General features: G+C 47.7%; 3 protein-coding genes across 15 annotated transcripts in view; all 3 read left to right on the forward strand.

The window, feature by feature from the left end:
* SLC20A2 (solute carrier family 20 member 2) overlaps positions 1 to 15,219 on the forward strand; it is a 57,601-nt gene extending 42,382 nt beyond the window's left edge. For both annotated transcript variants that reach the window (XM_026078276.1, XM_026078277.1), the window contains 3 exons: positions 7,623 to 7,808; positions 8,492 to 8,576; positions 14,772 to 15,219. In XM_026078276.1, the coding sequence (XP_025934061.1) occupies positions 7,623 to 7,808; positions 8,492 to 8,576; positions 14,772 to 14,936 (436 nt within the window). In that variant the 3' untranslated portion in view covers positions 14,937 to 15,219. The remainder of the gene's footprint in view (positions 1 to 7,622; positions 7,809 to 8,491; positions 8,577 to 14,771) is intronic.
* Positions 15,220 to 16,106: 887 nt separating this feature from the next.
* Positions 16,107 to 18,498, forward strand: LOC112972159 (sulfotransferase 1 family member D1-like). Its single transcript, XM_026078274.1, is given in 9 exon segments — positions 16,107 to 16,218; positions 17,139 to 17,240; positions 17,334 to 17,459; positions 17,526 to 17,623; positions 17,706 to 17,832; positions 17,908 to 17,964; positions 17,967 to 17,983; positions 18,096 to 18,279; positions 18,389 to 18,498. Coding segments are annotated over 9 exon segments (933 nt in total).
* A 2,027-nt stretch (positions 18,499 to 20,525) lies between these two features.
* Positions 20,526 to 23,163, forward strand: LOC112972170 (sulfotransferase family cytosolic 1B member 1-like). Of its 12 annotated transcripts, none has more exons than XM_026078306.1 (9): positions 20,526 to 20,660; positions 20,776 to 20,894; positions 21,498 to 21,769; positions 21,952 to 22,077; positions 22,169 to 22,266; positions 22,351 to 22,477; positions 22,597 to 22,691; positions 22,764 to 22,944; positions 23,022 to 23,163. In XM_026078306.1, exons 3-9 carry the CDS (start codon positions 21,622 to 21,624, stop codon positions 23,132 to 23,134), a joined length of 888 nt encoding a protein of 295 aa, XP_025934091.1. In that variant the 5' UTR covers positions 20,526 to 20,660; positions 20,776 to 20,894; positions 21,498 to 21,621; the 3' UTR covers positions 23,135 to 23,163. The 12 variants fall into 12 exon arrangements, with proteins under 12 accessions (XP_025934091.1, XP_025934088.1, XP_025934090.1 ...); XM_026078303.1 differs by having other exon boundaries at positions 21,521 to 21,769; XM_026078305.1 differs by having other exon boundaries at positions 21,582 to 21,769.
* The last annotated feature ends 6 nt before the right edge of the window (positions 23,164 to 23,169 follow it).

Here is a 23,169-nt window from a genome sequence, read left to right on the forward strand (position 1 = left end):
TATATCTCTACTGTCCAGACGCTCTGATCTCCTCTCTCTATTCTTTGCAAGTACTATTTGGACAGTCCTGAATAGCTTTTATATGAGCAGCGTGCTCCACCACTTCGTTCTCTTGAGACCGTTTCCAGGAAAGGTGACCTCCCTCTGTTACGAAAACTGGCCATTTCTGCCTTTCACAGCTAGTTATTAATCCATGAGAGAGCCTGTCCTATAATCCCACAACAGCTTAATTTCTTGAAGAGTTTTTGGTGAGGGACCCATCCAAATCTTTTTGGAAATCCAAGCATACCATGTTAGTCAGGTCAAACCATGGAAGCAGTGTTTGCTCATGCCCATGTGTTAGATAGCCCTGCCGAGCTTTTAACTTGTATCACAAACACATGATTTTTTCTTTGTCCCTTTCCTGGAGAAATATCATTGTGAAAAGTTCGCAGCCTGCCCCAGTAGGTGCCCCTGCTACTCCTTTGTTCCCTCTAGATAATATCTATATGTACTCCCTAAAGACTGACATGTTATGCAAGCATCACTTGCCTTTTCCATAGCAGAAGGGGATAGCAGAGTATGTTAGAAGTGATCTCGACAATGCAGACAGTTCAGAAATCAAATTGGGAATTGATAGGAGCTGGATAGAATAAAAGACAAGGTTTAGACTCTGCACAGTATGATTCGTTGCACTTAACAGGCTAAATCCCCTGGAATTCATCACTTGGACCAGCTAGTTTCCTTGGCAGGATCCTTTCTCAAAAATTCACTTTCTTACTGTTGTTTTATTGTAATGTGACCTTGACCTACATAGGTTTTTGGCTTGTTATGTTACACTATAGGGCATGCCATTACAGACAAATCTGCTTCTGGGTGAGTGTTTTAAGGGAGCATTTTTCCTCTCATTAAGTCTGGTTTTGCAGATCTCTGCTTCTGTCTGTGTGATCCTACTGAATTTGCCAGCATGCATGCATTTTTATTAAATGGTGTTTATTCCAAATTTTTTTTTAAGTTGTGTTGATGTAATTGCAAAACTAAAGAATGAGATAGCTTCATTTTGTGAAAGCTGGTAGAAGGTCGTGTGCAAGATTTGACCCCAGTCTGCATAGAAACCCATCCTCTTAGTTGTACTGTGTTCCAGCTAAGCAATACAAATTGAAGGTCCTTTTATATGACAAAAAGACAGGTGAAACTATTTGGGAATTCCTTCTCATCCTTGAATCCTGTCATTGAATCCCTGCTTTTCCCTGTATTTGGTTTTAAGCTCCTCACTTAAATCTTTAGGGCAACACCCACTTTGTGCACACCTTTTTCTTTGGACTTGTCTCCTGCATTTTCCTTCCCCGGCTTGCCACTCCTTCCTCCCACGTTTTCCATTTCTTTTTCATCAGACTATTTGCTGTTAAACATTGAAAGGGACTGGAATAGGTAAAATGATTGGAGAGAGACAAATTAAAAGCTAATATAAAAATTGTAAACTGCAGGTGGTTAACATTTGACCAGTTTTAGAACATACACAAGACAGCAATATACCGTCATGCCACACAGAAATATTTTCCATTTTGTGGAGGTGTCTTATATAGTTTGGACTGCGCTCTGGAGAGCAAGAAATAATATGAAACTCTCCCTTGTTTCATTATCCAGGCTTTTGCTCTGAAGCTTAAAAAGTTAAATCAGTATTTTGCCTTCCACAGCAGAAGTAAGTTGCAGTAAGGGTAGTTGACCCCAGTATTTGCTCAAAGCTCCTCTCTCTGCTTTTTTGTATTGTACCAACACCAGCAATTTTTGCTGTAGGAGTTGATATTCCTGGCGGTCAGGGCTGCTGTGCAGGCTGACATCAGCCGCGATCCTAGCCGGAGCAGTTGCATGTTCAAAGAAACAGGGAGCCATGGTAACTCCTTATTTGGGTGACTGTTTTGTTCGGATCATCCCCTCCCACCCCCCTGCCGCAGAGCTCATATGCACAGTGTCGAGGATGCTGGAGTCCTGCCAGGGCCGGGGCGAGCGGCGCCAGGCCGCGAGCCTTGTGGCACCGCAGCGTGCACAGGCCGAATGAAATCTAAAGCATTTCAAATCCCAGCGAAATGTTCCGGGGCAGAACCTTCACAAAAATGTTGTTGTCGAACTTAATTAGTGGCGCCACAGCGAAGCAGGTCCCACTGGCTCAGCACCCGGGCACAAAGGGAGCACGGCGGGTCGGCCCAAGGTCGGCACGAGAATAAAAAAGGGCAGGATGGAAAAAAAGACCTGGGCCAGGAGCGTGACACACGCAGCACTGCCAGCTTCCTAAATGCTTGCTCAGAGCCAGGTTTGCAGACCAGTTGGGAGGCTGGGCTTTGCTGCTCATAGGGGATTATGTGCACCAATGGTTGAGTCGGCCCGAAATTATTTTCTGTAAATATCAGTTCGTTCAGCAGGAATCTTAATCATCCAGAGCTGGGTGCTGTAAGCACAGTGGCCTGCAGAGATACTGCAAAAGTGCTTGTGGTGGAAGGAGCCACTGGAGCTGCAGGGTTTGTTCTCCCTTCCAAAGTCTGCAAACACGTGTGAATTAACCAAGTGCCCCACAGCACAGGTAGGTTGCCAGGCTGTTTTCATAATGGCCAGAGAGAACTTTTAACTCGATTATCATCTGCACTCGACACAACGGCAGCCCTGCCAGCTGCTTTGCTACAGGCTGGGGAATGGGAAAGCTGGGAGGAAACGATGTGACCAGGACTGTTGCACCAAGGGGCTCTCGATTCCTTGGATTAGTGCAATCAAAGCAGGATGATCCATGGAAAGATGCTGTAGGTTGGTGTGAGGATTGCTGATTAAAACCTGCTGTTTATGCTGTGAAAAAAGTCCCAGTCTCATGCTCCTACATATCTTACAGCATGTGTGTTTAGTCCTTTCTCATATAGATTGCTTCTCCTATAAACGTGTAGCCTTGTCTGTCCCCTCTCTGGACATCGTTAGTGTCTGTTTTCAAAGGCGAAACCTCAGCGATGACAAAAAGAGCTGTGTGTCCTGGCTTGTATTACCAGAAGCCAGCCGGTGAATCTGGCCCCCGTGTATTAAAGGTAGAGGCGTTACACATTAATGCAACTGCTCTAGCTTCTCAGGCCGGTTTCGCTACCCGGGCTGAGCCCTGGGGCGCAGCAGCTCTACAAAGGCCCAGCCCCTGCACCAGCTAATGCGGGAGAGAGGGCGCTGCTGCTGCACCAGGGAAGCACTCAGCCTGCTCTCCAGCAGCCAAGCTGTAATAAAAAAAAAAATTTAGTAGCTGTTTTTACAGTTCTACACATTCTCTCAGAGTATTTAGGGAAGCAGGAGTTGAACTGCTACGAGGTAGGGTATTTTACTGTACACAGCTATGAGCTGCAGGAAGAAATATGCAGTCTTCATGACGCATAACGCATCAAAAGCTTGCACTTCATAGGGCATAGCTGTGACACACTTATGTTGCACTGTGGTATACATAGTATTTCAAAACTGTCTGATTACTGGAGCTAGACTAAAAAAAAGAACATCTCTCGATAACCTGAGATCTCTGGAGATTAGGACATGTTTTTCCTATTGGTATATACAGGCATAACTTCCTTGCTGCCTTACTTGATTATATCATGTCTCCAGGTGTAACTGCAGCATAGACAGAAAACTCATCCCACTTATTTTCCCAATTGAATTGAATGAAATCCAGATTTGGGAAATATTTCCATGACTGGGGAATTTATAAATGTGTTTGTAAATATTGAAAGTTTAATATGGATTTCTCAGCTATTTTGTTTGTACTTCAGTTTGAATCAGTGGTCTCCTTTGTGTTAAGCTCCTTTCATTCAACTGGGAAAAATGGCTAAAACACACACAATCTGATTTTCAGGTAGCAAAGACTCAAAGCGTGGTCATCAAATAGTGTGTAAACAGCAGGTTCCAACATAAAGCTTATTCAGAGAGTAACATTCAAATACAGTTAGATTTGCTTTTTGCGTAACTCACAACCACCCCCACCCCCACAAAATAAAAAGTAGTTAGGTAATAGCAATGTTGCTGATTCATAAGATATTAGGGCAAATTTCATGGGGTTTGGTGGTTTACAGAGCACCTCAGCTGATGGCATCCTTCCATTACTGAAGAAATCTTCCTTTTTACTAAAAAAAAAAAAGAAAAAGAAAGTTGTGGACCTTATGCCTTCAGAGAAAAACCTGAACTTGTGACCCAGAGGCACATAAAAGTCTCTCTACTGTGTGTGTGTGTATGTGTGTGTGTGAAATTGGTAATTTTTAAGCCTGTCTCCTGGTAGTTGAATGGGGTTTTTTTTGTTGGTAATACTATCTGTCACACAGGGGAGAGGAGAAGCCAGCCCTATTTATAGCTCAGATTCACTGTCAAGTGCTATCTTTCACAACAGCTTTATAAATGGTCTGGGACAGACACTCAGCCGGCGTAAGCAAGCACAATCAGACAAGTCACGCCAATTTGTGCTAGTCAAGAACCCTAGTAAAATAATCATGAGGCTCAAAAAGCACTTTGGAAATAGTCAGAACCACTTAACTTAACCGTCATGACACGCGTCAGCAAGTGGAAGCATCTCTGGCAAGGTCGGTTAATTCTGTATCAGCCTTCAGGAGGTGCCACCAGCCCCACGCACATCACCACTCGTCCTGTGCCCTGTGAGTAACTGGGGTCCTGCCGAGCTCGGCGTCCCCCCGCAATTCCCTGGGCCCGCGTGGCCTTGCTCTGTGCTGGAGAGCCTGTGCTGGGGCTGAGTGCGTAGGAAACCCGGCCAGGTGAACGCCTGGGGGTGGCAGGACGACACAGTGGCAGAAAATGGAGTGCTCGTGGCAAATTACAGCTGGGAAAGTGTGGTGCAATTGCATGTATTTGAATTAGCCAAAGAGCATGAATATTATGTCCAAAAGCACTTTGGCGACTTAGAAACCTAAGGTCAGCTTTATGACCCACTGGGTCATGCTTTCTTAGTTTTTCCTCTCCATCAGAACTACAATGAATCAGACATTCCCAGACCAGGTCTCCAGCAGAAAGAAGAGTTAAGGCAAGCAGAAGAGCTGTGGTGGGAAAATAAGAGAAAATCACTACTTGAAAGGAGTCTTGTGAAATGAGTCTTAACCAAAGGCATGGAAGATTAGAAGTCTGTTTTCCTGCTAATCGTGTCTTGAATCAAATGAAACAGAACCAGCAGGAAATTCTGTGAAAACCACATCCCGGTCTAGCTGATGTCCTCATGGTTCATTGGCTTGGTCACTCAGCAGTAGGAAGCATCTGTTAACCACAGAAGGTCTTCAAGCAAAGTCTATTATCTAACACCCTCTCCCCCCCCCCTTTTTTTTTGTCGTGTTGTGTCTCTTACACTTCTGTTGGGACTGTTTGTCTTCTACTAGTGAACTCTCCCTAGTCCCAAGGATGGTTGGTAGCCTCCTAGCTGGTGTACGCAGCACCAAGATCCTGGTCTTTGCTGCTCATGAGTCGCATGCTTTTCCGGATAGCGATGGCATTAGTACAGCTTGTGGCTTTGGGCCATTTTGTGGTGGGGCAGGCCTAATGACTTCTTCTAGAGCTGCTTCCCCTCAGCATGGGAAGCGCTGAAAGCGAGAGCCCCTTGCAGAAACAGCAGCTGTAACTTGGCGTGCTGTTACGCGAGGAAGCAAGCAGCAGCGCACCAGCCTTCTTTTCATACAAAGGAGGTGTCAGAATTGTTGCTTGCTGTGGGCTAGTCTGATCTTTTCTGAGCTATTTAGCAGGATGATCAAGTCAAATCCTCCAAGACTAAGTATAAGTCAGCAGAGTTTTGCCTTGCCTTCTGTTTCCCCAAATAGGAAAATAACCTTTTCTTTGAGGATTAAGTTTAGCTGATTCACAGAAGTAGCATTTGCAAATAATTAAAACTGGATTTTAGTACAAAAGAGCATAGTTTTCTGCTGTAATTTTTGAAGCCTTTTCTATCTTCTCATTTACATTAGGACTGTCAGATATCCATGCATAATCTCTCCAGAACAGGTAGGAAACAGTGCCTGGGCTAGCTCCAAACTTGTTGTTTTCAACAGGGAGGTTGTTACCATGTCATAAAACAGGAAAAGGAGGGATGCTCAGTTTTCACTTTATTCATCTGGTAAATGTTTTAGTTGTCCTTATCCTTAGCTACCTTCTGCATCCTTCAGTTGAAGGTAAAATGAAGAAACTTTCTGTTTTCTATGCACGATAAAGTATTTTAAAAAGTAAGTAATTTGATCTACACCTACAAATACTGGCCACAAAGTTGCAGGTCAGCTTAAAAATATTAGAAAAGCCTCAATGAAGTATCTCCTCTTCCTTCAAGGCAAAGTAAGTTTTCCATTCAGGCACYATGGACTTTCACATACTGTCATTGCACTCCTGCATTCAGAAAAACTCAACATATTCTGTATACTCAAACCCCAAATCAGACCAGAATCTTAAAGTATTTTTACTAGTGGAAATCACTCTGTATTAAAAATGTATTTAATTCTTCATCATGCTACCCAGTGTCTTCAGACCTGCTAGATGTTATTGTTCATGTTAGCGCACTAATTTATTTCCGGCATCTTTCTCAGAATCTTTAAGAATTATTTATTTACTTTTATATCAAACAACATTTTTAAAGTACTTCAGTTTGTCGTGCAGCTTGAATGTTGGTTTTGTTCCATGTTTACAGGGGGAAATTCCTTCTTAATCCCTTTGCTCCAGGGCCACTTCTCAGAGTTTAGAGCTCAGTTTCTCACTGACCAAAAGAAAGATAGAGGAAGGGTCTCATGTTGCTTAGGTGTGCCGAGCTTTGCAATAACAAGGACCCTCATCTCTTGGTGATTAGTGCTCAGCCCCTAGCACTTTGTATCTGTTAAAGATGTCCTCAAGTAAATGATGAACATCAGGTTTGGGTGGCTTGGCTTGCACAACACTTGATGTTGCAAATGTCCCTTGCCCCAGCTGTGTGCTTGGACCACTACTAAATTTAGCCAGTCCTGGGCGCAGGGCAAGCACAGCCGTGGCCTGCTCTCCTTCATCAGTTTGTAGAGAGGGAAGTTTCCTGTTGGTTTTCAATCTTTTTGAGTGACATTGAGCAACAGTTTTGTTCTACCTTTCTTGTGATGGCTTAGACATAATTAGTCGCCGATTTTACAGTGCTGCCTCACTTTTCGTGCTTTTTCAAGTTGGGGTAGATGCTGCTCGGCAGGGCAAGCTGCTGCTGAGTTTAGCAAGGGAACTGCAAAAAAAGGTAACTGGATCCCAGCTTTCAAGTTTTTCTTCTGCCTCTCATGCTTAGAAACTTAATGCTTTTTTAGAATAACCGGAGTTACAAGTCTCACTGCAGGAACTGGAGTTTGAGTAAGCCACCAGATTTTGTGTCCTGCATTAGGAATGGGGACTTCAGCATTGCTAAGTTTCAGGGTTTTTCTAGATAGGAGCAGCAGGATAGTGAAAAGGGCTTATGTCACCAAGCAGTCTTCTCTGATCCAGTTAAATGAACTTTACACATGCATTTAAAGAGGATTAAATGACTTTCCCAGTTGCATTCTGATAGTATCTCCAGAAGTTACAGGTTTTTGGACTAGATAATATTTGTATCTCCTTGCCTAGGAAGATAACTTTGTTCATTAATTTCTGGTGTTCTTTTGTTTCCCCAGCAATGCAATTGGTCCTCTAGTCGCTCTCTGGCTTATCTACGACCAAGGTGGTGTAATGCAAGAAGCATCGACTCCTGTCTGGCTGCTGTTTTACGGAGGTGTTGGGATTTGCGTGGGTCTCTGGGTCTGGGGTAGAAGAGTCATCCAGACAATGGGTAAAGACCTCACGCCAATCACACCGTCAAGGTAGGTACAACACTTGCCGTTGCAGCTGTGTGAACCTGTTGTGTGAAGTTAGTCTGAGAAATTGCTGCTCTAGTATTCTGTTTGCTGGATTTGCTTGTGCTTTGATTTGAATGATGACCTTGTTCTGACCTCTCCATCTTTCTTAAAAAAGAAAGAAAGAGGAAAAGAAAAGAAAGAGAAAAAAGAAAGAAAAATATCTCTGTAAACTAATACGGAATGAGTTTGAGGCACAGAGGTCTACTTGTGAGCAGGTCTTCTGCTGATGTCCTAATTAACATGGCAAAAGGTGATGGTCCATTTGGAAGTGACAAGATTACAGTGGCTTTCTCTGTGTGTTTCAGCCTGTTAAAAACATACGTATTTATTACAGTTACTTCTGTCTTTAATGCATACTAGACCTCTGCTGCTGCTTAACCAAATTACTAATTAGGCATGATTCACTGCAGCGTAGAGTAGTAAAAGTTCCCGACGCAATGAGCCACGCAGCCGGTTCACTGCAGATGACTCGCGGGTACTGTTTCCGTTATTCGGCAGTTCCTTGCTCTCTTAACTTATTTCTGTGACAAAATCAGTTGGAGATAATGAGTTGAAGAAGAAACGGGTAAGACTTCAGCGCACTGCATGGTATCAGTCCGAGCTGATGCAAAGAGTGATTGTGAAGTGTTTTCTTATGCTTCCTGCAGTGGATTCACTATTGAGTTGGCTTCGGCGTTCACAGTTGTGGTAGCTTCCAATGTTGGACTTCCAGTCAGTACTACACACTGCAAGGTATGCCTTTGCCGAGTGACTGCAGCCAAGGCAGTCTGGACTGTTCATCTTAAATTGTGCTGCTCAGATCAGCTGATAATGGCATGTTTCAGCCAGGGAAACCCGGTGAGGGGAGAAGAGCTGCTCACTGAGAACATTTATGTGGAGGTGCATAATTGTGTCTCAGTCGTGCCAGCAGCATTTTAAAGATCAGGCTTCAAAAAGTACATTGAGGTTGTCACAGTAAGGTTGTTGCAATCAAGCACGGCAGCCACCAGAGCGTGAACACCATGGCTGTGGTTAAAGAAAAACATCGCTTACAAAAACCTGAACTCAATTTGATAGCAAACAATTACAAGGGCATATGGAAATGAAGAAGCCGGTTTCCTCTGAAGGTGCCATTTGAACCTGGCTGTGTAGCATTTCTCCCCTGTTCAGAGGCTGCGCAGCATTCATCATTTATACTTCACTTTCTTGATAAGTGCATGGCGTGGGATTTCCTGCATATAACTCTTTTACTACAGGTTTTCCATCTGTCTTTTTTTTATTTCTTCACAGTGGATTTTGCATTGAAGTAATGTGTGCGCTAACGGTACTTGTAGCCTCAAATGTGGGTATTCCAATAAGCTCCACCCATTGCAAGGTATTCGAGTTTGCAGTGATCATACCAGTAAATCGCATCACTAGGACAACCTATAACCAAACATGAGCAATACTGATTGTTGCAGATTGCCTTCACTATGCGATGCACCACGCAGGCTGCGATTACAAAATAACGCGGAGTGTACTTAAAGGAAGTGCAGTGAGGCAAAGTCAGGGTTAAAAGCAATTGCACAAAAGTCTGGAATGTCTTTGATCCTTACTTGATCATACTGAACTAATATAGACTTCTTATTAAAATAATATAAATGTGTTTGATCCCAATTACATGTATTTTCGAGTCACCTCTATGAAAAATATTGTTACATGTCTAAGCTAATATTTACTGTCTTTTTTTTTAAAAAAAAAATTATCCTCACTTTTGTGCACTATAATACTGAATCTGGTTCCTATAATTACTTAGTTCTTTAAAAATGGTTTATTTTTTAAAACAAAAAAGCCCGGTTTGTAGTACAGACAAGCTGGGTAATGTGCAGGATTTGACTGTGTCATCTGATGCACTGTCATAACATGAGAAAACATTTACATTGCTTGTAGGCAGTGTGGCACATTTGAACATTTACGTTGCTAGACGAATGTAGTGGGAATTTGGAATTCTGTTCCCCAGGAAGCTCCCGAATCAAAAACCCCTTCCTTCCTCTGCTTCCCCAAATATGCTCTGTTCTGCATCAGCAAAAAAGCACGCCAAACTTCTGAAAAAGAATTGAAAGAAAAAAGTGTTTTTTTCCTAAGCAAAACCGAGTCTTGGGGGACCCCCAAGCCCCTCGGCACTCAGAGCTGTCTGTATGCCTCCCCCTTGGGCAGGCGAGGGGCAGCCCCTCTGAAACCAGGGTCCCAGAGCTGCCAGGCCCTCTGCTTTGGGATGTACCGCAAAGCCCTCAGGGCACCATAGCCAGTAGGATTTGCCGTTGCACCGGGGGGGCCTTGGACCCGTTGCAGCTCCAGCTGGGGCTGGGACTGGAGCAGGCAGGTTTTCGGGGCTTACCGCTCTCGCGTGCGGCGGGCAGGCTGGCAAGAGGCCACGGACTTGCCCGTGACATTGACCTGATTTCCAGTGAAAGCATCAATGAAATCCACACATCCTGCAAAATGCCCAGAGTTTGTTGAATTGGCCTTTTCGAATGGAAACCACTTCTTCAGAAAGCTCCTCTTTTGCAAAACCATTTCTTTCTTCTGCTTTAAAGTTCTTTGAGCAGTAGCCAGGACTGAGCTATTCTGAAAGGCTGTTCAGATGTCCTGATGTTGGCCTAACTCTGGTTCCTATGAATCAAAACTTAAAAAATAACAACGTGAGCCACTTTTCAAAATTCTAGCCCTAAAACCCCTCTCTTGAGGCTGACTGTAAAACAAATGTATACTGAAGTATTTGCCAGGGAGAATAATATAGCTTTGATTTATCTGAGTTGCGTGGCTGAAGCACTTCTAGTCACCCATCATCAAAGATAAAATTTACTTTGGTGCAGACAAATATACTGACTTTGAATCAAAAATTACTTGGAAGCCATAAGCTACTGAGAGGGCTGCATTAAAATGCATTCATTGACTCAACACAGTTAAAGGCTTGGTCTTTTCCAACTGCAGAGCAAAATAATTCTCTTAAATAATACTTTCATAAAAGCAGTTAATGCAGTTAGTCTGCATCTGCTACCTATAGGTTGCTGCATATAATTAGATGGATCATTCCTAATGGGAAGATCCACTTCACGATAGGATTAGACTGTTCCAGGATGTCACATTATTTTCCTAGACTCTATGTTTCAGCAAAATAAGATCTTGAGTTGAAGGATCCCAACAGGCTGATGAAGGGTAAGACAAACACTTGTAAAAGCTGTATTCGTTGTTTTGTTCAAGAGTCCAGTAAAGGAATAAAACAAATTCTGTAAATCATTTGCTCCACAGTAAAATGCCTCTCTTAAAAAGCATTGCCAGCTCTTCCATACTGTTTCACTGCTTCGTTTGGCACAGGCACATCAGAGGAGCAGTTGCCATTGAGACAGAGTGCTTTTCTATCAGCAGAAAAATTATTTTGCCACCAAAATCAAAAAGTAAATGGGTTTGAGGTGAGTCTAGTCCTAAGCCTCTAACATCAGGGAGTGGGAAGAACTCTTTCCCTTTCATTTGCTTTATCACAAAATAACATTTGCTAAAGTAGGGGCCCTGCTGAAGGAGTGTCAATCAACTGAATACACAACAGCTAGATCAACTGATGACAAAGAAGGAGCAGCCTGAACCACGAAACAATAATCCCATTCTTTGTGCTGTTTTTAACAGAAAGAAAGGCTGTCCCTTAATTTCTTTAGAGACAGATTGTGCAACCCAAATGTCCTGGATACTAATCATGTGTTTCAAGTTTGTCGGGTGACTTTTTTTTTTAAAATAGGATTTATACTGCAAAGAAAAAAGTAATTCTGGTCTTTGAACTATCAGCTCCTTTTGCTTTAGCAGATGGAGAGTTTCTAAATTTCTGAGACATGACTGTAGAATTAAAGGTGTCACATGTATGTCCCAGGAACATGTCTGGGTCACATCCACAGAGATTTGGGGAAAGGACAGCGTAGGTGACCAAGATGTCTCAGACTGGTCTTAAAACTAGTTTAAAACAGTATAGAAAAGGTTCTGCAGGGTGAAATTTATCCATACAGACCTTTCTCTAAGGGCTGTTAGGTGGTTCCAGTGTGGGAACTTTGCCTGTGTTGCTGCTTCCAAGATGTAAAATTCCATTGAACTCTCATAAAAGGAGATTTGAACTGGTGGTAAATTCTGTACAGTGGTCAAGGCCAGGTACAAAGAGGAAGACAGATTATCCAAATTACAGAGAGAAATGCTCTTTTATTTCTTTTAAATGGGTATATTTTTAAAGGACTGGATAGTTATGGTGAGGAAAGCAGCACTTGTATCAGGGAGAAAAGCATTCGCTTCTGAGAAATATTCTTCAAGCCCTTTCAGCTCAGGAATTGCATTTCATCCCAAATCGGAGGCTTTTGTCTACATGAGGTAGTTACTGCCCAGTATGCCTGTGCTGAATCTACAGCCCAGCAGCTAAAATGGAGACCAATCTCAAAGTAGCCTTTTGGGCCTTGAAAGAAATGTATGAATCTGAATACAGCTCTAACAGTGCCTTAATGCAAGGTAATTTACTTCGTTTTTGAAGAGCAGCAAAACTACTTTGCTCTTACTGCATACATTTGGCCTCGCTCGGGATGTAGCACTGAAAAGCTGGCGTGCTGTGAATTCAGACCTTGCCTTTCCACGTAACAGCTTCCCAGGTAGACAAATGATCGGTACTGAACCTTACGTGTAGTATCTGTTATTTATTCTAGTATGTGAGATCTAGAAATAAACAGGCATTCCTAAGCTGTAACAGGTAGATTTAATGCGTTCACATAGTAAGCAAATTAGAGTGCAGGAGTTAAATGTTTTCCGGTGCAAAAATGGCTTTGCTGAGGTCATACTGTCAGCTCTGTTTTGCTGTTATTATTACTTTGGGGTTTTGTAAATATTATCTGTGTTGCTATTATGGAATTATAACATTCTGCGTATTATTATGATATACTATTGCACGGGAGCCAGAGAGTCAAGAGCATTTCTGTAACTCCATGGCTAAGCAGAGCATACTGAAGGCAAACTGCACCGGTTTCAGACCAATCTCAAAGTAGATCTCATCTGAAAGGCTACGGATGGCTTTAGTTTTCCTACACTGAAGTTTTAGCTACTCTCCTAACCTTTAGTCCATCAAAATCATTATTAATAAACTAAACTTTAATAACGCTTGAAACAGTTTACCAATGCCGTCATTGCTGATACCTTTTAAATTTCAGGAAGGACTCAAGAGTGGTTATCTCCTGTAGACTGCAGTCGTGAGCAGTAAGCAGTACTCCTTGCTGCAGTGCAGCAGACTGATGCTAAAAGCATGCAAAACATAAAGCAGCATCTGGCAAATGAGCTGCTGAAGAACCAAACTTCGTTCCCTGTGATTAACACTTTGAGATACTCAGAAATGTGGGGTTCCTCTTAGCCGGGCAATTTATCGCTTCTCTGGATACCTGCAAACCATATACAGCCAGGCATAACACTTCACCTGCTACGCCCAGCTTAGCGTACTGTCTATTCAAGGTTTATGTAGATTAAATATTATCTAACAGATTTCCTTCTTTGATCAAGTGTAGCAACCTCATGGTTTTTGAGACAAAAAAAGCCCTTAGTTTTATTCCCTCAGATTTCATGCCTCCTGCAAAACACAGTGTTTCAGGTAATTTCATGCTAGTCCTTTGACATAGTTTTGAAGTTGACCTTCAAAGCATTGGTTTTGTTGCTCTGTACAGGTGTTTCAGGCTTTCTTGAAGGCCTTTTCAGCCTTAGAATAATATCAAGTTTAGTTTTCCCTTGTTCTGTTGCAGGAACTTTTGAAGGCCTTATTCACCAAGAGCAACAGAGTCTTCAACAAAGAACTCCTTTTTCTTAAAAGAAATGTTATGCAGTAGTTAAAAGTTAAATAGGTGTTAACAAAATATGAGGATTACATATCCCTGTCCTATCCCAGCCTGCTCACTGGTTCCGGTTTCCTGTTCTCCGGGCATTTATCATTTCCCTGGCTCCCCACGTGGCGTCTTCTAATCTATAGGCAGGGACTGATACTCTAATTAAGAAAATGATCATGAAAGAGGAGGCAGGGATGGCATTTCAGGCTGCAGGAGAGGAGCACAAGCCCCACTGTATCTTGGAGCCTGTGGATTTTCACCTCCTTCAAAACAGTGCGTTCTTTCTGCATTTATTGCTACTCTAGCACATGCTTGGTTAGAGTTGCGGTGATTTACACATAGGGGTTTTTTTTGGGGGGGGGGCTAATGGCACAGAATGCTACTCTCAGGGTAGAAAGGAAATGCAGTGTTTTTGAAATTTTTACCATATGCTTTTTGCATTTTGTTTTTTTCTGGAAAAGTTTTTCTCATCCATTTCTTTCTTAAAAAGTAATATGCTGGGTTTACCTGAGGTCATTAACTGAAAATTCATTGGAAGGGAGAAAAGGTAGTTAGGTTGTAGCGTTGCCCTTGCCGCAATGTGTTTTGTCTTCAAAAGGCCACGACAATAGCTGGATGAAAAGCGAATCTTCAGGAACATTAACTCCCTGTTACTGGATTATCATCCTGCCATAATCCCCCAGGCAGGCCTCCACTCAGCCTTGGTACTCAGGACCCAGCCAAGGACGTAGATCCACCCAGCTGCCATGCTAGCAATTCCTTCCAAGGATATTTTGGTGGTTTATCCGTTCCCCTCCTGAAGCTAGACTTCTCCTGGAGGGGAGGTCCAGGTAGTTTGCATGCCTTGTAGGACATTTAAACATTAAAACTTTGACAGAGAGATGAAAGCAACCTGGAAGTGCTGATCTCCTGCCACACTGCCAGCAAACAGCCATCCCCATCGGAGGCTGCTTTATTTTAGTTTCTGGTACCACTGCTGGGTATCAGCTGACTGGCATTGGTTTGGCCGTGGGAGTTTGATGTGTGTTCGGATGTGCATCTTACGCCTTGTCTTTTACTTTCTCCCCATGCTCCCAAGGTGGGCTCTGTGGTGGCCGTTGGCTGGATACGTTCCAAGAAAGCTGTCGACTGGCGTCTCTTCCGCAACATCTTCCTGGCCTGGTTTGTGACTGTCCCAGTTGCTGGCTTGTTCAGTGCGGGAGTGATGGCGCTGCTGATGTACGGTATTCTGCCTTATGTCTGAAGAGCCTCTTTCTCTGGGAAAAGGGGAAACGGCCAAGCTACTACGGAGGGGAGAAGCGTTCCCGGGAAAGAACCAGTTGGAAAGGATTCATCTTCCATATCTAACTTCTTATCTACTGTACATAACAATGTGTCATATTGGTGACATGGTGATGTGGTGCCATTTCTTATATATTAAAGAAATATATATGCATATAGTAGGTAACAATACCTAAGTTATATTATCAGTGGGGTGAAAATAATTGCTTAGAATTTAATATTTAGTAAGATTTGTACATAGTGTATCATTTTGGTGGCAATTTTTAAATCTTTTGAAGAAGAGTATGGATTAGGAAATGTTTCTTGTCCATTTGATATAAGAAGAAGCGAGGTACAGGACTGCATAACACATGAATTTTTTTAAAGCTATTAAGATACTGGAACAATAAATGTGCAGAAGTGCTTTTCATAAAATAACTTTGTTCATATCATATTGAACTTTGTGTATCATAGCGTAATGGTTATGGCTTTGTAAATACTTACAAACAGTAACTTTTAAATGGTGCATTTCCCTTATATATTTTGGATAAGAAAGTTTAGGAAGTACCAAAGAAGCAGGGGAATAGCTTGCCAATATTATGTTGTTGTCTACACGTGTGGGCGTGTGTTGTGTTTCCCCACCTCTAATTTAAAGTTGTTTTCACTAAACTACCACCAGCAAAGCTGGGAGAGTACTGTTCATGTCTTAATGTAACTAAAAAAAAAAAAAAAAAGGCACACAAAAAAAGAGTTACTTCTACTCGTTCTTGTTACCTAGTAGGCATAACACTACTGTCCACGTTTGACTATAGTATACTGGCTTCATTTTGTGGTTTGAAGTATCTCACTGCTCACCTTCTACCTTCCCCTTACAAGGCTTTGCTTCCAGTTGTCTCACTATCGGTTTCAGTGTAAGAACAGACCATCAGTCTCCTCTTTTTTATCTAGCACGTCACAACCACACGATCTCAGGTAAATGAGTGGGATTGTAGGGTCTATGTCATAGCCATGCACAAACACTGAGGAATAACAGCAGGTAGAAAGCAGGTGCTAGTTTTGCGTGATTGATGGTATCGATGCGGAAATGCGTGCTGAACGCTGCATGAGCTGACTTGAGTTACAGTGAGGATGCAAATAAATGCCTGAAGCTGGGATGGTGTCCCCCAGGCAAGTCCCATCCTGTGCCCTGACCAGGCCACCCACGCGCTGCTGTCCACCATCACTAGGGGACAAGACTCTGGCCCTGTATGAATGGGGATCGCATGGTAACCAGCATTTAGGATGAGATTTTTCCCAGCAGCTCGGGTGACCCATATGGGAAACGGCCAGCTACATCCCCTGCACAGCTTTGGAAAGCACATTTGGGTTAAGGTTACTGTTTCTTGGGGAGGAGGCAAGGGCAAAGGGGTGGCCAGATGAGGTTGGGAATCTATTACTGTTTAAATGCTGCTAAAATTTTGATAAACGTTCTTGGTACACCATTGTGACTTTTCCATTGGTCATTCATACTAAATTTATAATAAAATGATAAACAGCCCCTATCACTGTTTGCCTCTTGGATTCTTCAAGCGTTGCTCATCCACGTCACCTGTAACGGGAAAGGGCGCAAAGCAAAGAGCTTCCCCGCTATGGGCAGCTAAATCCTGCTACTTGGCCCTCACTACTTTTTGTTCTCCATCCACTTGGGTCCAGGGTTGGAGTTGGGCCAAGATGCTGAACCGGAGCTCTGTGCGGCGCTAACACCCCCCCCCATTTATTTCTGCTGCGGGGCTGGCATCGCTCCCGCCTGCTCTAGCAGCTCCATTTCTGTGGCGAGCGTGCAAGGTCAGAGGGTGCCTGGGTGCCTCCCGTCCATGCAGCCATCCCGGGCACCCTCTGGCTCGGGCTGCTTTCTGCCAGGGATCTGGGAAACCCCCTGCCTTTCAGGGACCCCTAAACATCACGCTGTTCATGACACCGTTGGCTCTTGGTTTGCAAGTGATCTGAAACCCTAGCCCAGTTATATAAATAGTGGTAGCAACTGGGTAGGACGGGTGGCCAGCGACTGAGTGACACAACCAGCTCGTGAGCACGTGAAGACAATTTAAGACCCAGGGGTGGGTGCAGGCTTGTTAACCATAACTGAAAAAAAGGGGGTGGGCAGAGGTGCACGGACACTCCTGGCAGAGTGGCGTCATACTTGTAGAGGGGATCTCCATCTACAAGTGGTTCATCAAGGGCTGGCCCCAAGTGGAGGCTTTCCAAGCCCGGCCCAATGACCTGCTCATCTGCACCTACCCCAAATCCGGTGAGTGGCCATGGCTGGCGCAGAGATGGGGCGGGAAGGTGGCAGGCACAGGGTGCCTGCCGATGGCCATGAAACCCTCCCGCCGCGCTGCAGACACCATGTGGCTCAGCAAGATCTTGGACATGATCTACCACGACGACGACATGGAGAAATGCAAGTGGGATGCCATCTTCAACCGGGTGCCCTTCCTGGACATGAAGGCCCCCGATATGCCAAACGGTGGGTCCTGTGGCAACGTCGTCATCGTTGCCACAACGTTGCCCTGCTAACCCTCTCGCCCCCTAGGCATCGAGCTGCTGGCCGAGATGCCTTCACTGCGTCTGGTGAAGACCCACCTCCCTGTCCAGCTGCTCCTCGTCTCCTTCCAGGACCAGGACTGCAAGGTGGGTGCTGCTGCGGACCAGGGCGCCCCACGGGGGGATCCCCAGCCCTGCCACCCCCCGACCAACATCACCTGCCCCCCAGGTGATCTGCGTCTCCCGCAACCCCAAGGATGTGGCTGTCTCCTACTACTACTTTTACCAGATGGCAAAGATGCACCTCGACCCCAGGATGATGGAGGAGTTTCTGCAGAACTTCAGGGCTGGGAAAGGTGGGAGTCAAACTGGGGACAAATCCTGCCCCCCCCAGGACTTCCTAACTGCACAAGGTGGCCATTGGCCTGCAGTGGCCTACGGGTCCTGGTATGCCCATGTGAAAGACTGGTGGGAGAAGAGGAAGGAGAAGCTGAGGACATGAAGCAGGTGAGGGTGAGGAGGGTGGCGGGGCCAGGGGGGAAGGCTGGGGGCACCATGCTGCCCCCCCCCGTCCCCTTGGGGCCAGCTTGCGTGCCTGCCTGGGCGCCTGCCTCCACAGAACCCCCAGCATGAGGTGCAGAAGATCGCCCAGTTCCTGGGCAAGGAGGTGGCTGAGGGCAAGGTGGCGAAGATCGTCCACCACATCTCCTTCCAGGAGATGAGGAAAAACCCTACCGCCAACTATGAGACCCTGCCAAGCTGGGTGATGGACCACAGCCTGTCGTCCTTCCTGTGGAAAGGGGGGCAGCCATGCCATGAGCAGACCTTCCCACAGCCCCCCACAGCATTAAATTGCTGCTGCAGATTGCCCTGGGGCAATGTCTGCTTGATTTTCTCGCCCTCCTCCAGGGTTCACTGGGGACTGGAAAAACCATTTCACGGTGGCCCAGAAAGAGCGCTTTGACAAGTGCTACAAGGAGCAGATGGAAGGCTCCGACCTCTGCTTCCGCATGGAGATATGAGGGGATGCTGTGAACGCCAGCGGCACGGCCTGGCATGGTGTGGCAGGTGCGCAAGTTGCCACTGCTGTGTTTCGCAGGTGCCTCTCCGTGGAGAGGAGGGTCAGGGTTTCCCCCCACCACATTGCCAGGGGGGGTTCTGCTCTGGTTTTCAGAAGTGGAGGTGGGGTTGCATGCCCCTCACCGTGCTGGGAATGGATTGTGAGCTTCTTCGAGAGCCATCCTTGCAGGCGAAATCTGGGTCCGGCCTCACTGTATCATGAAATTTTGTGCAGCCTTGAGAATCGCCAGTGATTTGTTTTCCCTTCTGGCAATAAAGTGTGATGGTGGTGGGGAGGGTGAGCTTTGATCTGCGGCTAAAGGTTAAAGCAACAAGTGGAAGGACTGGCTTCGCCAGCTCCCCCATCTGCCAATAAAACCCCTTTGCCGGGTACGTTTTAGTAAAAGGCATGGTTGTGCAAGCAAGCAGTGGTGGCTGTCCTGCTCTGGGTACCTGGCCCCTTCCCTTTTTTATTACATTTACAGCAAAGGCAAAGAGCAAATACAGAGTCCTGGGTCTCCCAGCAGCATAAAACTGCATGCGTTTAATATCCAAAGGCTCTGTCCTTATGGAGCTTGCAGTGATGCTCAGCCTGACCCTGAGCATGGCTCGCTGCCACAAGAAATTGCTAAGGAGCCTGCAGGAGCTAGGAAATGCTTGCAGGGCAAAATTTTCCTACGGAAAATATCACTCTCAGGCCCTGAAACCTCACCTACAAAGCAAACAGTGGTGCCAGAGGGAGCAGAGACCTGGCAATCAGTGGAAAAAAACCCGAAGTGGCCATGAGGTACCAGTGACCTTGCTGTCCCCGCACCTCCCGCACGCACCGGTGCTTTTATGCCCCTGGATTGCTGCAAATCCTTTTACAAAGCAGGCAGTGTGTGTGTGKGGGGGGGTCTGCCCCAAGGTCTCCGGGCAGAGAGAAATTTTCATTGCTACTTCATGGCTGGGTGAGATCTTGCAAGCATCCCCCCCCCCCCCSCAAAGCCGAGTCCCGGACCCTGGCGGGGTCGAGCTCTGGCATATCGCTTTATTTCCCCAAAAGGGGGCTCTTCCCAAAAAGCCCGGCACAGGGTTTGCCTATGTAGCCTGGTCCTCCGTGAGCTGCCAAACCCCGAGTGCCTCTGGGAACGCTTGTCCCAGCAAGCTGCCTCCATGAGCCCAGATCCCACCACTGCTGCGTGCAAGCTGCTTGTACGCTGCAACTATTTTTATCGGGAATTTTCCAGGTGCAGCTGTGAAAACAGGTGCTAAGTGAATGGGGGGGGGACCCCAAACACCTGTGTTTTTCTTCAGCTCAGCATGTGCAGGAGGAGAAAAGACACATCAGCTCCAGGAAGGAGCTGGGGACAGTCTGTGAAGTCCCCCTGCTCCTCAATGCTGATGGACAGGGAGTGAGGTGGAGAAATTCCAGGAAAAAAACAGACGCTATTCTGATTTCCCCTTGCCCCAAGTGGCAGAGACCCTTTAAATGAGGAGCAATTTGGGGCAGGCAAATGCGCAAGCCATTCTCCACGCCCAGCTCCTATTTTTCCTCTCCTGCTTGTTTACTACTCAGCTTATTTTCCCGCTGAAGGGAGATAAGAAGGAGAATTTTAATCACCGCCGCCTTTAAACCCTTTCCCCAGTAACGCAGTATCTGCTGCAGCGGCATTTTGCAGCCCTGCGGCGCCTGAACTTTGGCCCCGCACCGACCAGTGTGCTGGGGGTTGGCCCATGGGCCCCGCCAACCCCCAGTGTCCCACTAGCGGCCCCAGTGCGGAGACGTGTGTGTCCCCCCCCCCCCCCCCCTGGTCAGCAGTGTAAGCCCGGGTTTTGCAGAGGGTGGGCACTGAGTACTGCCCAACTCATCACAGGCATGGGGCTGGGAGCCTCTGCGACCCCCCGCCGCCGGTTCGTTCTCTGCCCGCGCTTCTCCCTTCATACTGCCGGGTCCGGGTTGCTCCGACTCCCTTCCCGGAGGAGGTCCCCGGGCCTCCGGCATCCTCAGGCACCTCCCCACGCCTCCATTTTCCATGCGGAGCCGGGGTGTTTTGGTGGGGGGAAGAATAAACCCCCTTTTCCCCACTCCGCGCTGAGCTTTTCCCTCCTGCCCCCCCGGCAAGACCACTCGCGCCAGAGACAGGTAAAGGGGAGGCCTGAGCCGTGGGCATCGTGGGGGTCCCAGCCAGCCTCCCCCAGCCGGGGGGATGCCGGCGGTGCGGGAAGGCGAGCTGGTTACTGATTGACTGCCCACAAAGCCGGCTCGGTGACTCGAGTGCAGTCGCTGTCCCCAGGCAAGGCGGAAAACTGCTCCTTTTCAGTGCTTCAAGCCGAAGCCGGGCTGCCCGGCGCAGCGATTTGGCAGCCACCATTTCAGGTGGGTTTGGCCCCCTCTCTGGGATGCCTGCCTTTCCCCTTTTCCTTTGTCTGTGGTATTTAAACCCGTTTAAGCAGGATGCCTCCCTGCCACCAGGCTTTCGCGCTACTCTGCAGCACTCCCTTTGCAGGCAGTAGTTGCAAACTCCATTTTTCCGAGAGCTCAAGTGCCGGGCAGAAATCACTTCCGGAAATACAGATGTGCACTTGGAGTGCGCAGCAATATGTGGGGCTTTTGGGGCTAAAACCTGACCACCCTGCCAGCAGAGTTGCTCTGGCTTTAGAAGACACCTCTAGTACATTTAAAGCCTAGATGTTTTGCCTGATCTCTGCTTGTGAGGGAGGTGTAATAGGAGCAATAGAGGACCAGGTGGAAAAGAGGCAGGGTGCCTCAGCTGAAGTCCAAGGGCAGGTGAAGAAAGGTATGGGGTCAGGGCTGCCCACTCGTGCTGCTTCCCAGCCACGTGAGGGTGCCCCAGCAGCCCAGGTTTAAGATCCCTGTAAGTTTAATTTAGCTGCTTGTAAAGGAGTGAGTCACGTCTGAAGCAACAGCTATTGGAGGGACCTGCCCTTTTGCAAAGCAGCAGCCCTCCCTTCCCCAAAGCTTTCCTCCTATCACCCCGAAAGCCAGAGAGGGAGACCGATCCCTGCTCCCAGCTGCTTCTCACCACCAACCCAACTCTGCAAGGAGCCGGCTGGCCCCCGACGCCCTTCCTGGCTCTGGCAGGATGGCCTCAGCAGATGCCCTCCTGCGGCAGCCCTGGCACACAGTCCACGGCCTCCCCATGGTCTACGCCTTCGCCTGCAACTGGGAGCGGGTCGACGCCTTCCAGAGCCGCCCCGAGGACATCGTGGTGGCCACCTTCCCCAAATCTGGTGAGCTCCCTCCCGCGGGGGCACCAGAAAGGGGCTCCCCCAAGGGAGGCATTGACCCAGAGCCACCCTGGTGGGCTGGGCATGGGCACAGGGCGGGTGGGATGCCAAAAAGGCAGTGGGAGCTGGGAGGGGGATCCCACTCGGGAACTGAGCCAGCTGGAGGTCCGGCCTCTCCTCGCCAGGCACCACCTGGGTGAGCGAGATCGTGGACATGATCCTGAAAGGCGGCGACCCTGAGAAGTGCAAGCAGGATGCCATCACCAGCCGGGTGCCCATGCTGGAGTTCGCTGCCCCCGGGATGCCGGCAGGTAGCAGGGCCAGGGGTGGCACGGGGCCAGCAGGGGTGGCATGCAGGGACAGCTCGCAGCAGGAGCATGCCGGTGGAAACCTCCTTTCCAGGCACAGAACAGCTGGCAGCGATGCCGTCCCCGCGCATCATCAAGACCCACATCCCAGCCCACCTCCTGCCCAAGTCCTTCTGGGAAAACCGCTGCAAGGTAACCGGCCGCTGGTGCGGGGAGCAGAGCAGAGCCCTGCAGGGAACTTGCGTAGGCCAGGTTGCAAATGCACCCCCTCCGCAGGTGGTCTATGTGGCCCGTAATGCCAAGGATGTGGCTGTCTCCTTCTACCACTTTGACCTGATGAACAAGCTGCACCCGCACCCCGGCACCTGGGCCGAGTACCTGGAGGAATTTATGGCGGGCAGAGGTGGGTCTGGGGGCAGCACCCACGCATGCAGCCCCAGGGGGACGTACATGGCGGTGTGGGGTGCCGGGGTGATGCTGTGTCCCCCCATGACACACCCCCGGCCCCGCCCCACCATGCAGTGGCCTACGGCTCCTGGCATGACCACGTGAAGGGCTACTGGGAGCGGAGGAAGGAGCACCCCATCCTCTACCTCTTCTACGAGGATATGAAGGAGGTGAGGTCTTGGGGGGACGGGGATGTTGGCGGTGCAGGGGCCAGGGCTGAACGTCTGCGTCATTCCTGGCAGGACCCGCGGCGGGAGATTGGGAAGGTGGCGCGGTTCCTGCAGCGGGAGCTGCCACCGGTGGCACTGGACGCTGTTGCCTGCCACACCTCCTTTGAGGCCATGCGGGACAACCCCACCACCAACTACAGCATGGTGCCTGCTGGCCTCATGGACCACCATGTCTCCCCCTTCATGCGCAAAGGTGAGTGGCCCCTGGCCCCCCTGTGCAGTCCCCCCTGCCGTCGTGGCCCCACTCACCCCCGTCTCGCCTGGCCCCAGGTATCGCCGGCGACTGGAAGAACCACTTCACCGTGGCCCAGAGCGAGCGCTTTGATGAGGATTACGCCTGGAAGATGGCAGGGACCGACCTGCACTTTCGCACTGAGCTCTGAGGACGGTGGCTGCCATGCACCGCACAGCCACCGCC

This window comes from Apteryx rowi, unplaced genomic scaffold (genome assembly GCF_003343035.1).
Source record: "Apteryx rowi isolate R43461 unplaced genomic scaffold, aptRow1 scaffold_478, whole genome shotgun sequence".
NCBI classification, from domain to species: Eukaryota; Metazoa; Chordata; class Aves; order Apterygiformes; family Apterygidae; genus Apteryx; species Apteryx rowi.